The sequence below is a fragment of the Larimichthys crocea genome, chromosome XIII, assembly GCF_000972845.2.
Source record: "Larimichthys crocea isolate SSNF chromosome XIII, L_crocea_2.0, whole genome shotgun sequence".
Classification (NCBI taxonomy): Eukaryota; Metazoa; Chordata; class Actinopteri; family Sciaenidae; genus Larimichthys; species Larimichthys crocea.
Window position 1 is genome coordinate 13,329,202 of NC_040023.1, and position 14,533 is coordinate 13,343,734.

A 14,533-nucleotide genomic window follows, 5' to 3' on the forward strand; every position below is an offset into this window, starting at 1 on the left:
TAAATTCTACACACTTTGTGAACATATTAAACAAACATTGGAATACGTTTGACTGAGAGAGAAGCTGATCTTGTGCTGCTCCACACTGTGACCAATAGGGGGCGGTAGTGTATCTGAAGGCTGGCCGTTAGGTGTCAGAGCAGCACCAGAGAAGAGGCAGTGCTATGTAACTGTGAGTGTGTGTAGGTCATGCTTCCTGAGTCCAACATGTCTGTGGTCTGCCCGACTCTCCTGCTCTGCGTGTACGGCTTCTTCTCCAACCTGCGGCCGTCGGAGCCCTTTCTCACCGCCTTCCTGCTGGGACCGGACAAGAACCTGACGGAGACGCAGGTCAGTTAGCTCGCCGGGCTAAAGGCTAACGTTACGCGGTTAGCGCTGGTGACGACGTTGCGTCACCTCTTTAACTTTTGACGTAACCTAAACATGAAAACTATGAATTCTTCTTTTGTTTGTTGTGTCTGTGTCCTCAGCAGCAGACTAATGAACCGGCTTGTCTGTCTTAATGAATGACCGCGTTGTACAGTAACGAACACCTGTGTACTCACTGACTGACTATACAGTACTCACTGACTGACTGTGTGTATACTCACTGACTGCCTGCTTATATACTCACTGGCTGCGTATATACTCACTGACTGACTGTATATACTCACTGATCATGTGTATACTCACTGGCTGTGTGTATACTCACTGACTGGCTGTGTGTATACTCACTGACTGACTATATACTCACTGACTGACTGTGTGTATACTCACTGACTGCGTATATGCAGTGAACCCTCGTTTATCGCGTTTATCGTTTATACGTTCCAAAAATAACCCGCAATAAACGAAATCCGCGAAGTGAGTTTTACAATTATTATACATGTTTTAAGGCCGTAAAACCCCTAACCACACACTTTTATACACCTTTTTACACACATTTTGTACAGTACTCCCTTAAACAGGACGCAGAACACATGTGCGGTTCTCCCTTAGCCAATCAGGACGCAGAACACAATGCGCGTTCATACTGTACAGTACGCTGTAAAAAAAAAAAAAAGCATGCAAAATGACACTGAAAAAAATCCGCGAAACAGCGAGTCCGCGAAAAGTGAACCGCGATATAGCGAGGGATCACTGTACTCACTGACTGACTGTGTGTATCCTCACTGACTGCGTATATACTCACTGACTGACTGTGTGTATACTCACTGACTGCGTATATACTCACTGACTGTGTGTATACTCACTGACTGCGTATATACTCACTGACTGACTGTGTGTATACTCACTGACTGCTTATATACTCACTCACTGACTGCGTGTATACTCACTGACTGCGTGTATACTCACTGACTGACTGCGTATATACTCACTGACTGACTGCGTATATACTCACTGACTGACTGTGTGTGTATACTCACTGACTGCGTATATACTCACTGACTGACTGTGTGTATACTCACTGACTGCGTGTATACTCACTGACTGTGTGTATACTCACTGACTGCGTGTATACTCACTGACTGCGTATATACTCACTGACTGCGTATATACTCACTGACTGACTGTGTGTATACTCACTGACTGCGTATATACTCACTGACTGACTGTGTGTATACTCACTGACTGCGTATATACTCACTGACTGACTGTGTGTATACTCACTGACTGCGTATATACTCACTGACTGACTGTGTGTATACTCACTGACTGCGTATATACTCACTGACTGTGTGTATACTCACTGACTGCGTATATACTCACTGACTGACTGTGTGTATACTCACTGACTGCGTATATACTCACTGACTGACTGTGTGTATACTCACTGACTGCGTATATACTCACTGACTGACTGTGTGTATACTCACTGACTGCGTATATACTCACTGACTGACTGTGTGTATACTCACTGACTGCGTATATACTCACTGACTGACTGTGTGTATACTCACTGACTGCGTATATACTCACTGACTGACTGTGTGTATACTCACTGACTGCGTATATACTCACTGACTGACTGTGTGTATACTCACTGACTGCGTATATACTCACTGACTGACTGTGTGTATACTCACTGACTGCGTATATACTCACTGACTGACTGTGTGTATACTCACTGACTGCTTATATACTCACTCACTGACTGCGTGTATACTCACTGACTGCGTGTATACTCACTGACTGACTGCGTATATACTCACTGACTGACTGCGTATATACTCACTGACTGACTGTGTGTGTATACTCACTGACTGCGTATATACTCACTGACTGACTGTGTGTATACTCACTGACTGCGTGTATACTCACTGACTGTGTGTATACTCACTGACTGCGTATATACTCACTGACTGCGTATATACTCACTGACTGACTGTGTGTATACTCACTGACTGCGTGTATACTCACTGACTGTGTGTATACTCACTGACTGCGTGTATACTCACTGACTGCGTATATACTCACTGACTGACTGTGTGTATACTCACTGACTGCGTATATACTCACTGACTGACTGTGTGTATACTCACTGACTGCTTATATACTCACTCACTGACTGCGTGTATACTCACTGACTGCGTATATACTCACTGACTGACTGTGTGTATACTCACTGACTGCGTATATACTCACTGACTGACTGTGTGTATACTCACTGACTGCATGTATACTCACTGACTGCGTATATACTCACTGACTGACTGTATATACTCACTGATCATGTGTATACTCACTGGCTGTGTGTATACTCACTGACTGCGTGTATACTCACTGACTGCGTATATACTCACTGACTGACTGTATATACTCACTGATCATGTGTATACTCACTGGCTGTGTGTATACTCACTGACTGCGTATATACTCACTGACTGACTGTGTGTATACTCACTGACTGTGTGTATACTCACTAACTGCTTATATACTCACTGACTGCGTATATACTCACTGACTGACTGTATATACTCACTGATCATGTGTATACTCACTGACTGACTGTATATACTCACTGACTGATTTTATTTTAGAGTAATGGGGTAAGGCGAGGAAGCGTAGCGACCGAGCGGGGGGATGGTGCATCACTTCCTTGATGCGAAAATTTGAAAAATTGTGCCCAAAATGGGCCATATTTGAGGTACCTGGAGGGAATAAATTGCATTTTTTATGTTGTATATACTTAGTGGAAAATTGTTACATCTTTGGATCTTGGCAGTGTGTTACCTGCAAAGGGTGTTGTCAAAAGATATGTAAACTCAGACACAAACAATAGAGATAATACACGTTTTATTCTATTAAGAAATTAAGAAATGCGTGAGCATCATGTTATTTCGGGAGCATAACCTACCAACCAATTATTAGAGACATGAGACAAAAGATTGTCCTAAATTGTGTCAACAACAGAACAGATAAATGCAAGTGGATAAAACAGCCAGCCAACAAGAAAACAGCTCCACTTGATGCAATCCATTGGGACCCATGGCGCCAAACACCCAGCCCCCTTAATAAATAATTAATATATAATCTCAACTGTAATGTAAACTTAAGGATGAAAAACAATGGCATGAAAACTATTAAATGACATTTAATCTCCTCCTAGCCATTCCCGCCCAGGAATCACAGGCTGCATGAAAATTGATTGTAACCACTGTTAATTCTCTGATTAAAAGCCATATGGGCTTGATCACGTTTGCCACATTGGAGCTGATTCCCATGACTAAAATATCTTTCATTAACCTCATTCTCACCTGTGAATTTCCAGCCTCTGCTTGTCTTCCTCCATCTCCTCCTCTATCTCCAACAGCGGGTTCTCCTCCGCTATCCTCTGTTCGTTTATCTCCGCCTATCTCCTTTCCACTACCTCCTATGACCTGTCCTCCTTCATCTGCTCCAACCTCTCTTGTGTCTGTCTCCTTATAGAAATATAATGATGGATGGCATGCAGGCAGATTACTAGTGTGTTAATGTCAGCCACAGTGGGATCCAGTAGCCTAAATTAGCACTAAAAATCATCCGATAGGGCCTACGTCCTGTCATTGCTAAACCTGCCTACAAGGTAGACGTTTCCATTCATCAAAGTGTTGGTTAAGTTTTCAAGCGTGATGGAAAGCATGTATAACTGGTGCACTTACATTTCTGACCATGAAGAAAGAACGAATGTCTCTTTTTTTGCGAGGGGGTCCGTCATTCATTGTTATAATTATGACATTCACCGAAGTCCAGCTCAAAGTCCAGCTCAAAAGAAAGCTATCACTGGGAATCGAGCGGGAGTTCAGTTGTCGTTTTTTTCCCTCTCTCTCTCTCGGGGAACTGATTTCCAGGCATCTGTCTCCTAGCAACCTAAAATCAACAGCGCAGAGTACGCATGTGTAGGTTCATCAAACGTCGGCTACACCATTGTAGGAAGACAGCACCAAGCAAACGTCAGCTGATTTTGACACCTTGAAAACTGCTGAAGTGCGCAGGAAAAAAAAAAACTTTTGACGATGGTGACGAAAACTGAAAACAGCCGTTACGCTATATTAAAAATAACGTAGCGGGGGGAAATTGCCGTTGCGGTCTGAAATTTTAGCGTAGCGGGCCGCAACCATATAAAGCGCTGGCGAGAATTCTGCTGTGTGTATACTCACTGACTGACTGTATATACTCACTGACCGGTTGTATATACTCACTGACTGTGTGTGTGTATACTCACTGACTGTGCATATACACAGAACCAGTGGCGGACGGGACATTTCCTGGTGGCCTGGCCGCCGAACTGGCCTGCTCGACGATTGTCGACGGTTCGGGTCGTACTTGATTTTTAAATATACAATTTGCTGCTCATTAGAGTATCTGCTTCGCTGAAGGTCACACAGACTGAGCAGCAACGCTGGGCACACACACACCAAGTTGCAACAAAGTTGCAACAAAGGATATTGCACATTTTAGAATATAGTTAGTTGAACAGATGACATAACTAAATCCATATTCATCTCCATATCTCTGATTGTAGCAGACACTGCGTCATGACGTTGTGCTGCATGTCCTTTTGTTTGGTTGGTGTTGTCCCCGGCTCTTACAACAGGCTCATGCAGATTTGTCTCAGACAGAATAATCCCCGTTGGCAAGAACTTTGGAATTTGTGCTCAATCCTAAAATAATGAGCTCCATCATGATGGAGGCTGGTCTAGAAAAGTCTTTCAAAAGGAGAAGCAGTGATGAATGTGTCTGTTTTTGTCCTGATGTCCTTGTGAGGAGAAATGTACCTGGGTCATTGTGCTTGTGCATATACAGCATAAAAATAACTTTCTAACACAGCTGACTGTGTGAAATCTGTGAACACACAGGATGTGGAGATGAGTCATCCTGTAATTTAAAGTTAATAAACTGACCCCAACCCTCAAGAAGAAGGTTTAATATTTCATATTTATGAAAGGTAAACCAACCATCTCATGACAAACAGACTCTGACTGATAACACCAGAGTTCTTTAAATTCACTGTGTCATATTGCCTCTCAATACCTGACAGAATTATTAATGCTGGCTCCACCACCGGCCCCGGGCGTAAGGCCTTGGAGAGGTGGGATCTGCGTTTCCTGGTGTCCCCCACTGCCAAACATGCTGCCAGCAGTGTTCTAGTGCCAGTGTCTGGAATCAGTTTGACAAGTCTGCATGGGAACAAAGCAGTTCACAGCTTTCATATGCAAAGTGAATCTAACACTGATGGGTTTGTTTTTAACAAATGTAACCAGGACTCTTCATCTGTCATCTGCAGGTTGTCAATGAAATCTATCCAGTATGGACGTATTCCTACCTGGTGCTGCTGTTCCCCATCTTCCTGGCCACTGACTACCTCTGTTATAAGCCTGTGTTGATCCTACAGGCCACCAGCTTAGTAGTTACTTATGTTATGCTGCTGAAGGCGCAGGGCCTGCTGGCCATGCAGCTCCTGGAGTTTTTCTTTGGACTGGCCACAGCCTCTGAGGTGGCCTACTACTCCTACATCTACAGCGTGGTGGAGCCGGCGCACTACCAGAGAGTGACGGGTTACTGCCGCAGCATCACTCTGTTTGGATCAGCTGCTGGATCGCTGGCCGGACAGTTGCTGCTATCTGTGGCCAAAGTCCAGCTGCTCCACCTCGTCATCATCACTTTGACGTCGGCCACCGTGGCCTTCATTGCTCCCTGGTTTCTACCTATGCCCAGGAGGAGCTTGTTCTTCCACAAGAGTCCAGGAGCATCGGAGGAGAGGCCACAGGACAGCAATACCACCCTGCTGGAGAAGGCTGAGGATTCAGAGAGCAAAGTGCCTCTGAACACACAGAAGGCCTCCATGGTGAGTGACAAGCTGCTTTGTTCAGGTCATGAAGGAAAACGCTAAGTCACTTAGTCATGTTTGATGTCCTCTACTCTCTGTGCAGATATCCAGGTCCTCTGAGGCAGAAAGTCATCGGAGCGGTCTTCGAGACGTGCTGCGGATGTTATTTGATGACTTCCTGCAGTGCTACAGATGTCGCCCTCTGCTGGCCTGGTCTGTGTGGTGGGCTCTGGCCACCTGCGGCTACTTCCAGGTCGTCAACTATGCTCAAGCACTGTGGGAGAACATTTGTCCATCCAGTGACTATGAAATCTACAATGGCTATGTAGAGACACTGTCCACACTGCTAGGTAAGGGTTCCCACTTCACATTTACAAATGATCACAGACTTGTTGAGTTTGTTGATGTAGAGAAGTAGACCAGCAGCTGAGTTCAAATGATTTAGCATGTTCTACACACAGCTGAGTAAGTAAACAGATGTTCTGTGTTCTGCTGGTCCACAGGGGCTCTGGCGGCTCTGCTGGTGGGTTACCTGCCTGTGTGCTGGTCTCTGTGGGGGGAGCTGGTTCTGTGTGTCCTCTCCCTGCTAATGGCTGCATGTGTGTTTGTCATGGTCACACCAAGGAACATCTGGCTGTGTTACAGCTCATACGTCCTCTTCAGAGCCACATACATGCTGCTCATCACTGTGGCTACGTAAGTACACGGATCAGTCAGTCACTGCACGTTCAGCTGACACTTTATCTCCATTACACATGTGGGGAATGAACTCACTGAGGCTGAATGTTTGTAGATTAAGATAGAGGGTTAGAATAATGTTGAACTGGATGAAAGCCTCTTGAAATGTGGCTTAAAATAGTAAAAATGCAGATATGATTTCAACATTGAGCGTCTCATTAAGCATCATAAAGGTGATACTAAAAGCTCATAAAACCTGGTTCAAAAACTGCTCATTCCTCAAGACTGTGTAGGCGTGGCAGATCATATTTTGATTGACAGCTCCCTCATTAGTAATGGCAGTGAGGCAGCTGTGGACAAGGAGAAATGAAACTATTTTATCCACCTAAAAACATGATGAATGTTTTGAAGTGTATGCTGTATACTCTCTTCAAATCCTTTGACAAAAACAACTTTAGCAGAATATTTTCACATCTAACTCCAAACCAAATCTGAAATCTGGTGATTGTTGTTAGAGTGTAAAGACAAACATTATTTAGTTTGGGTTTCATTTGAATAACGTTTGTTTTATGAGTGAAGATGGCCAATAAGCTGATCTTAGTTCAGTAAAAGAGAGAAACATTTTCTGAGTTTATTTCTGGAACGAAACGTTGTGAAAGTTTCTTTTTGGCTTTGAGGCAGATCCAGTTTGACAACATGTTTTTGATTAAATTAATTATTAATTAATATGTTAGTAAACGTACCCACTCCCGTTCAAACCTAATATCTGAAAAGTGTAGAAACACTTCAATAAAAAATATTTAAATCTGTAGTGAAACTAATTTCTAATTTTCACTTTTTGGATGTTTATTACTATGTTCATAAGATCTAGTAATGAGATTACTAGATTACAGTTAGAAGGGTGTTGTGGCTTTAACAAAGAGGGTTGATATCATACCCGAGCTGTAACAAACTCCATGGCTGGTTCATGATGTTCTCCCTCTGTGTGTTCTCGTCCTCTGACCTCAGGTATCAGATCGCAGCCAGTCTCAACATGCAGCGCTACGCCTTAGTGTTTGGAGTGAACACCTTCATGGCTCTGCTGCTGCAGTCTCTGATCACTGTGGTGGTGGTGGACTCAGCTGGCCTCGGTCTTGATGTCTTCACTCAGGTGAGGAAATACACAAGCCCCGCCCACCTTTAGTTGCCCATGTCAACATACTTGACAGCATAGGTTTGACTTGTTTCCTTCCCTCAGTTCCTCGTCTATGGCGGTTACTTTGCTGTCATCTCTGTGGTCTTCCTCCTCGCTGGACTTTGCAAACTGGCCTCCAAGAGGCGCCCTGAGCAGGACGTCCTGGCCAACAGCCCAGCAGAAACCGAGTCCGACTCTACCTTCAAACAGTGACGCCAGCTCCTACTGAGAGCACATGCTGATAGATATTAGCTAGCTTCTCACAGACTGAAGCAACAAAGGAGAGTGAGCAGCAACAAGCTGAGCTTCAGTGAAGTCTTCAGCATGTTAAAGAGTGACACAGCAGAAGGGTCAGGACAAAATGCACTTATTCACCTCAGTTCATCTTTAATATCGGACTCAGAGTCTGTTAGAGAACCATACAGCATAAATACGTAGATTCAAATCAAAAGACAAACATTACCGCTGATGAAGGAGCCTGCAAAGTGTTGACTCATGCATTACAGAACAAGTCGCCTTCACTCCACCTTGTAGGTTCAGTCATTTATAGGAAGCACCAGCCTTTGTACGCTCGCCTTTTTAAACTCACCCCCCCCGAGAGGGAAGTACTGTACTACTACAAGTCCACATCTTCAGACATGCACATTGAGCACACATGCAACAGAGATGAAGTGGACGACAAACCCTGGACTGGACAGACAATCTGCCTGCAGGTATCTGCTGATCTATCACACTGAACTATGCACAAAATATACAGTATAACCAAAACAAAGAAGCTGTAAATCTCTGTAGAGCTCCAGTGTCTCCATTCTTTGATTTCATTTTAGATTTTTGGGCCACGATTTGATGCTGATCAGTTTTTGATTTGAACGTTTCGTTCAGCTGTTAGACTATCAAGTCTTGGTTTACATCAACAGATAGTTGTTTGTAATGACACTGACAACTCTAAAGCCAGACGCTCACCTTTTAAATAATTGATTTACATAACAATACTTTGAATCCTGATTCTGATTGATACTTCCACATATATCAAATCCATATTGTGACCCCTCTGTGTCACACTATTTAAATAAACTGTTCAGAATTGCATTTCTGTCCTTTTCCCAGCTCACTGAAGCCTTGTTGATGCCTTAGTCTTGATGTCAAATGCTAACCAGACTCCAGGAGTGGTTCTTCTGTGTTACATTTAACACCAGCCAAGAAGATGCTTGTATTTTTATATTCATTATTTCCTCCTGTACATGCATAGATTGTGTATTGCACTGTTACACTGATACTGAAGTACTGATGGGGAGTGTCAAGTCTATCAATAACTGTATACAATGAACACAATACTGTTGAAGCTTGTAATGTTACACTGTTCATGAGCACCATGTTACATGATCCGTTAGTGCCTGAAAGGTCAGAAATACCTGGAGCTGCTTCGTTTGAAGGAGAAGGTATTTGTTGTTAACGAATCCAATGAAGAGACCCAAATATCTGTGTTAGTCTGTCAGTACTGTCCTCAGTCTGTGCTCCTCAGTTCTGAGCCCATTAGCTCCTACTGAGGATGTGAAACACAAACATTTCTGCAGCTGGTCACTAGTTTTTATCAAACATTACTCAAACAGGAGGAAGTGTATTTGTTGGGGACTGTTTTCAGAAGCTGGACGCTATGTGTGAGATTGAGTCAAAATCAACATTTGTTATAGTTTTTGGAGAAGAATGTAGCTTTATGGCACCACAGAGGGAGAACATCCATCAGACTTTGATACGCACACTTGTTAGGATACATTGATGCTGGTTTGGGTCTGCACAGGAGATTTGTTAACAATAACACCAAACTCCTCTTAATGTGTCAAAGTGATGACCAAATATAATTTCTAAATACCTGCAGAGGAAATTGTGTTTTTCAAGATGTATGGAATTGTAGCTTTATATATTATATATCTATGCATATGTGTATGTGAGGCTGTAGAGCAGGTCGTCCACTGGTTGGTTCAGTCCTGTGTGTGTGTGTGTGTGTGCGTGTGTGTGTGTGTGTGTGCGTGTGCGTGTGCGTGTGCGTGTGCGTGCTGTGAATCTCTTTGCATAAGCACTTTATAAATACAGTCCATGTAGCATTAATTTCATTCCACTGGCCAAATGTTGCACTGTAACACAACTGCTAAACAAAGTACTGTTCATTAGACAGGCGCTGTGCCAGCCACAAAATTTAATAAACTAAGCTCATGTGTCGCTTCATATCAATACAAAGGACTAATAACAGTGTTGGATTAGCAACATTAGAAATGTAGCTCTGCTATGATTACTTTGTTTGGTCTGCAGTACAATCACACGATGACAAGTGCTTTCACTATTTGTCTTTTCATGAAAAGAAACTGTGTGTATGTGTTCATTCTTTGTACTGTGTACATGGTCAAACATTACATCCTGTCAGACCTGTAACAGTGTGTTGTGATGGTACTATGAACACATGGACTGTGGTCACTGCATAGAGACAACTACTTTGATTTGATTTGTGTTCCTGTTTTTTGTTTTCTATAACTCTAAACATCTTTTAATAAACAGAAAACTGATTTAAAACAATTGACAATTTATTGAAAACAAAAGTAAGAGTGCATCAAGAGTACATCAATGTCTGAACCTGAACATCAGTGTCTATCCAATAGTTGTTGAAATATTTCACTCAAAAGCCAAACTGTCAGATGTTTTATCATCAAGTGAATCTAGAGACATTTCACTGGATAAAAACATGTTGAAGATAAAAAGGGGGTCAGGGTTCAGCCTCTGGGCACCACAAATGGTGGTGCAGACTTTGTGGCAATCCTTTCAACAGTCCAATCCAAACTGCTGATTCAATTCACGTTATCCCTGGAGTCACACTGCTAGTGTGGCTGAACATTTGAAATGTAATTTGTGTGAAAGATGTTCGAAGAACACAGCTGACTACGCGGACATTAAGCTGCTCAAATGATCATCGCTTTAGAAAGACGGAAGATGTGTTTGTCAGTGCAAAGCAGCTCACACATAATGAAGAATGCTTTGGACCTGACTTACTGGTCTTGACTGAGACTATCCTAGACTCTGGACTGTATTGCTAAGACTTGTTGAGACATTTTAACATGTTATGCTTCTCTGTGACTGGAGAAAAACTTCATACCTGACACTGACTGATAAACACTGTGATATGTTTTTCTGTTGGCCTGTGGTGAGAGATACTCCTCAGTTAAAGACCCACTGTGACCTTATATTTACACACTTATCGTGAAAGGTAACAACAGCCTATTATTGGGTTTGGCTCACTCTTCAGCTTACACAACAGGACGCCATACTGTGAGCCAAACACCTGAGAGTCCCAGAGAAAGTAAAAGATTAGTAGAATTATACATGGTCATTGTGAGAACAGTGGAATCATTCAGGCTGCTGCAGGTGGTAGGCCGAGTCTGAAGGTTGACCATGAGAAAATGCTGCCATCTACTGGCCACAGTGTCCTCTGCCTGAACTGTCTGTGTTAACGTTTCAATATGGCTTATTTACAGTACACCTGCAATGGTATTTCAGTGAGATGCAGGATGAAAAACATATTCCTTCATTTCCAGAATAAACTGCTGGTTAGTTTTTTTTTTTTTTTTTTATAATACTGACAGACATGATAGTAAAACTTGAAGCTCTGCATGTGATTAGTCAGATTAATGATCATTGTTTTGTGAAAACAATGTTTCATGAATTCAAATTAACCAGACTGTTTACGTTGTAGGAACAACTTTTCAGAAGCTTATGAAAATCTGAAAAATAATTTCTCACCATGAGGATGAACTGTGTCAGACTGAACCGCATGACAATGATTTAACAACAAATGTTTAAAGTCACATATTCATAATGACAAATGTTTTGTGAAGTGACATTCACTGTTTTATTTTCAGTCTCAATGGTATTTATCTTTTGTTGAATACATAATAAATAGACTTTTCTGGTGGCAGTTTTTCTTTATTTCCATATAAAAAAAAACATACTAGTAATCATTTACATTTTGGAAGACACACACTTCTGGATGGAATAAAATAAAATAAAATATACATGACTTTAAACCGTGTTGATTAAGTATTCAAAAAAAAAAAAAAAAAAAACTTCCACCAAAGTGTAAGCCTGAACTTTAGCCTGAACATCTGATAAGTGGATGGATGTTGGACTCTTCCATGTTTGCACAGGTACAGGATCAGCTGCATGTGAACGCAGCAGCTTCAGTCCTCCTTCAGTGACTGCACTGGATGTCTGCTGCTGTGTGCTCACATCTATTTTGACAGCACTAACAGCACAACCCAAAGTCACTGTAGTTCTGTGTGGAAACAGTAGAAAGAAGACTGATTTGAATGTCGTGTAAGAGGCGCACCTCTCTCGACACAATCCCCCAAAAGTCAGATACACTGTTGAAGGCTGCTCACTGCCCAGTACCATGTCTGTTCACCTGAGCACTTCTACTGAGGGTGTGTGTGTGCGCGTGTGCATCAAGTGAGGCTCCAGGCGACGGTGAGCATGGCTGTGATGCCATTAAGGACAGCAACACCATAGCCCATGTGGAAACCATGGTCAGATACGTCTCTGGAAGAAAACACACACACAACATGTTGATGTCATCACCTACACTCTGCCGGTGTGTTGGTTCTGTTTTTGGTAAATACTAATGTGATATACAGGTGTGACGCGGTGTGTTACCTGAAGTGGTCCAGTGTCAGTGTTGGGAACACAATGCCAGGCTGGTGTGAGTCAAAGTAGGTGAGAGTCCACGAGAAGACACAGCAGATAGATCCTACTAATGCTGACAGCACCAGGATACTCCAGAAACCTGCACACACACACACACACACACACACACACACACACACACACACACACACACACACACACACACATATCTTTGTTGCAACATTCAATGACTTCATTCACTGTGGACAGCCCAACCCAAACTCTACCCCAACCTGACTCAGAGATGTTTTCCTGCATTCCATCTTCAGTGCTGCTGTTCTCTGAAGTAACTGATATATCAACCATAAAGGCTTCTAGCACTGATGGATAGAGTCTGACCCATCAATACAGAGTTTTGAGGAGGAAAATGACAGATATGACTGACAAATAACTTCATTAAATAGTAACAAAGTTAAGTATTCTTTATCATAGTAGATATATACAAATATTTTGGCTCATATCTGATAACATATACTCTGATATTGATATATCTGTGATGGGCCAATATCAGCTGAACAAGTGTATTAGACCAGCACCCAATGTAAAGTTCATGCCACAGCTGCCCTAAATGAACAGCATTAATACAGCAGTATGTAGCTCTTTCACCAAAATTATATTTTTAATGCTAAAATCAAATCATTATTGTTATCCATCAATTTTCAGACTTAAAAAACTAAAAAAAAAAATCATTTGCAGATGATTTGATATTCAAAATAACTTCAAATAAACAGAACATGAAGATGATGAAGATGATGAAGACTCACCCATCATCCTCTCCTCCGTCCCATCCGGACCTCTCACTCTCTCTGTCCGCAGCTCTGAAAGAGTCACCATCATTCAGCTCTGTTCACATTCACTGTGCACTAAATATGCAACAGTCATTAGTATTATTATTATAGAAAGTGAACACGTGACATGTACTGAACAGACAGGTTTAAGAAAACTACGTCACATTCAAAAAGGAGCAGTACACACACACACACACACACACACACACACACACACGCTTGCCTTTGAGTATCGGGTAGATAAGCGCACAGAGACAACCGACGGCGGCCACAGCTACCGCGGAGCAGACTACTGACAGCACGACGACCGACCAGTGTTTGGGTCCGGTCCGGTCGGTGAACGGCCGTCCCGTCAGCCCCCCGCCTCTCACAGAAGCAGGTTCTGTATCGTCCATATCCTCGGACGAATATGAGCGACTGACACCTCCACCGTCCCCGCCTGTCGGCATTCCGCTGCACTTCAAAGTGAGAACTTCCGGTTATGTAAAGCGGGACAGCTCGCGTATACACAGAGTTCTGGACGAGTTCGGCTGCAGAGTCCAAACTGTGTCAGGATCTGTTCCGGTTACCTGTTTCCGGTCGCAAAGTTATCTTCCAAGGATGCTGAAGTCATGACCCGCCTTCCTCTGCCTCTGATTGGCTAATGTGTTCCAAGAAAACGTTCCTGTGGCGTTTCTGCAAACAAAATTGTCCCTCGGGATGTTCCGTCACTGTAGTTTGATTTGACTTTTAGTGGCCATTTGTCCATAAAAACAAATTCATCTTTAAAGCAAACACAATTAAAAGGCTACTGATGCACCATGGGAAGATGCTTGTCCAAGCTGAATCCTTGTTTTCTGGTGATTTATTTCAAAATCAAACAAACAAAAGAACAAAGAA

The 14,533-nt window shown here is 42.7% G+C and overlaps 2 protein-coding genes across 2 annotated transcripts; one reads left to right on the plus strand and one right to left on the minus strand.

Annotated features, from left to right (window-relative positions):
• The first annotated feature begins 68 nt into the window (after window positions 1-68).
• On the plus strand, window positions 69-12,250 carry slc19a2 (solute carrier family 19 member 2). The gene is made up of 6 exons (XM_010752482.3): window positions 69-330; window positions 5,747-6,307; window positions 6,393-6,639; window positions 6,793-6,985; window positions 7,976-8,117; window positions 8,205-12,250. Exons 1-6 carry the CDS (start codon window positions 190-192, stop codon window positions 8,352-8,354), a joined length of 1,434 nt encoding a protein of 477 aa, XP_010750784.2. The 5' UTR covers window positions 69-189; the 3' UTR covers window positions 8,355-12,250.
• arl6ip6 (ADP-ribosylation factor-like 6 interacting protein 6) lies at window positions 12,095-14,244 on the minus strand. Its single transcript, XM_027286923.1, has 5 exons — window positions 13,878-14,244; window positions 13,631-13,684; window positions 12,837-12,966; window positions 12,589-12,722; window positions 12,095-12,459 (listed from the first exon to the last, which is right to left on the minus strand). The coding sequence occupies exons 1-4, from the start codon at window positions 14,101-14,103 to the stop codon at window positions 12,629-12,631; spliced, it is 504 nt and encodes a 167-aa protein (XP_027142724.1). The 5' UTR covers window positions 14,104-14,244; the 3' UTR covers window positions 12,095-12,459; window positions 12,589-12,628.
• Between the last annotated feature and the right edge of the window lie 289 nt (window positions 14,245-14,533).

Bases quoted from the DNA above. Each gene is read 5' to 3' on its own strand.
- slc19a2 (XM_010752482.3), top strand. From the start codon at position 190: ATGCTTCCTGAGTCCAACATGTCTGTGGTCTGCCCGACTCTCCTGCTC. The intron at 6,640-6,792 runs GTAAGGGTTCCC...GCTGGTCCACAG, and splicing joins GACACTGTCCACACTGCTAG to GGGCTCTGGCGGCTCTGCTG. The intron at 8,118-8,204 runs GTGAGGAAATAC...TCCTTCCCTCAG, and splicing joins GTCTTGATGTCTTCACTCAG to TTCCTCGTCTATGGCGGTTA.
- arl6ip6 (XM_027286923.1), bottom strand. From the start codon at position 14,103: ATGCCGACAGGCGGGGACGGTGGAGGTGTCAGTCGCTCATATTCGTCC. The intron at 12,967-13,630 runs GTGAGTCTTCAT...GTGTGTGTGCAG, and splicing joins GACGGAGGAGAGGATGATGG to GTTTCTGGAGTATCCTGGTG. The intron at 12,723-12,836 runs GTAACACACCGC...GTTTTCTTCCAG, and splicing joins CTGACACTGGACCACTTCAG to AGACGTATCTGACCATGGTT.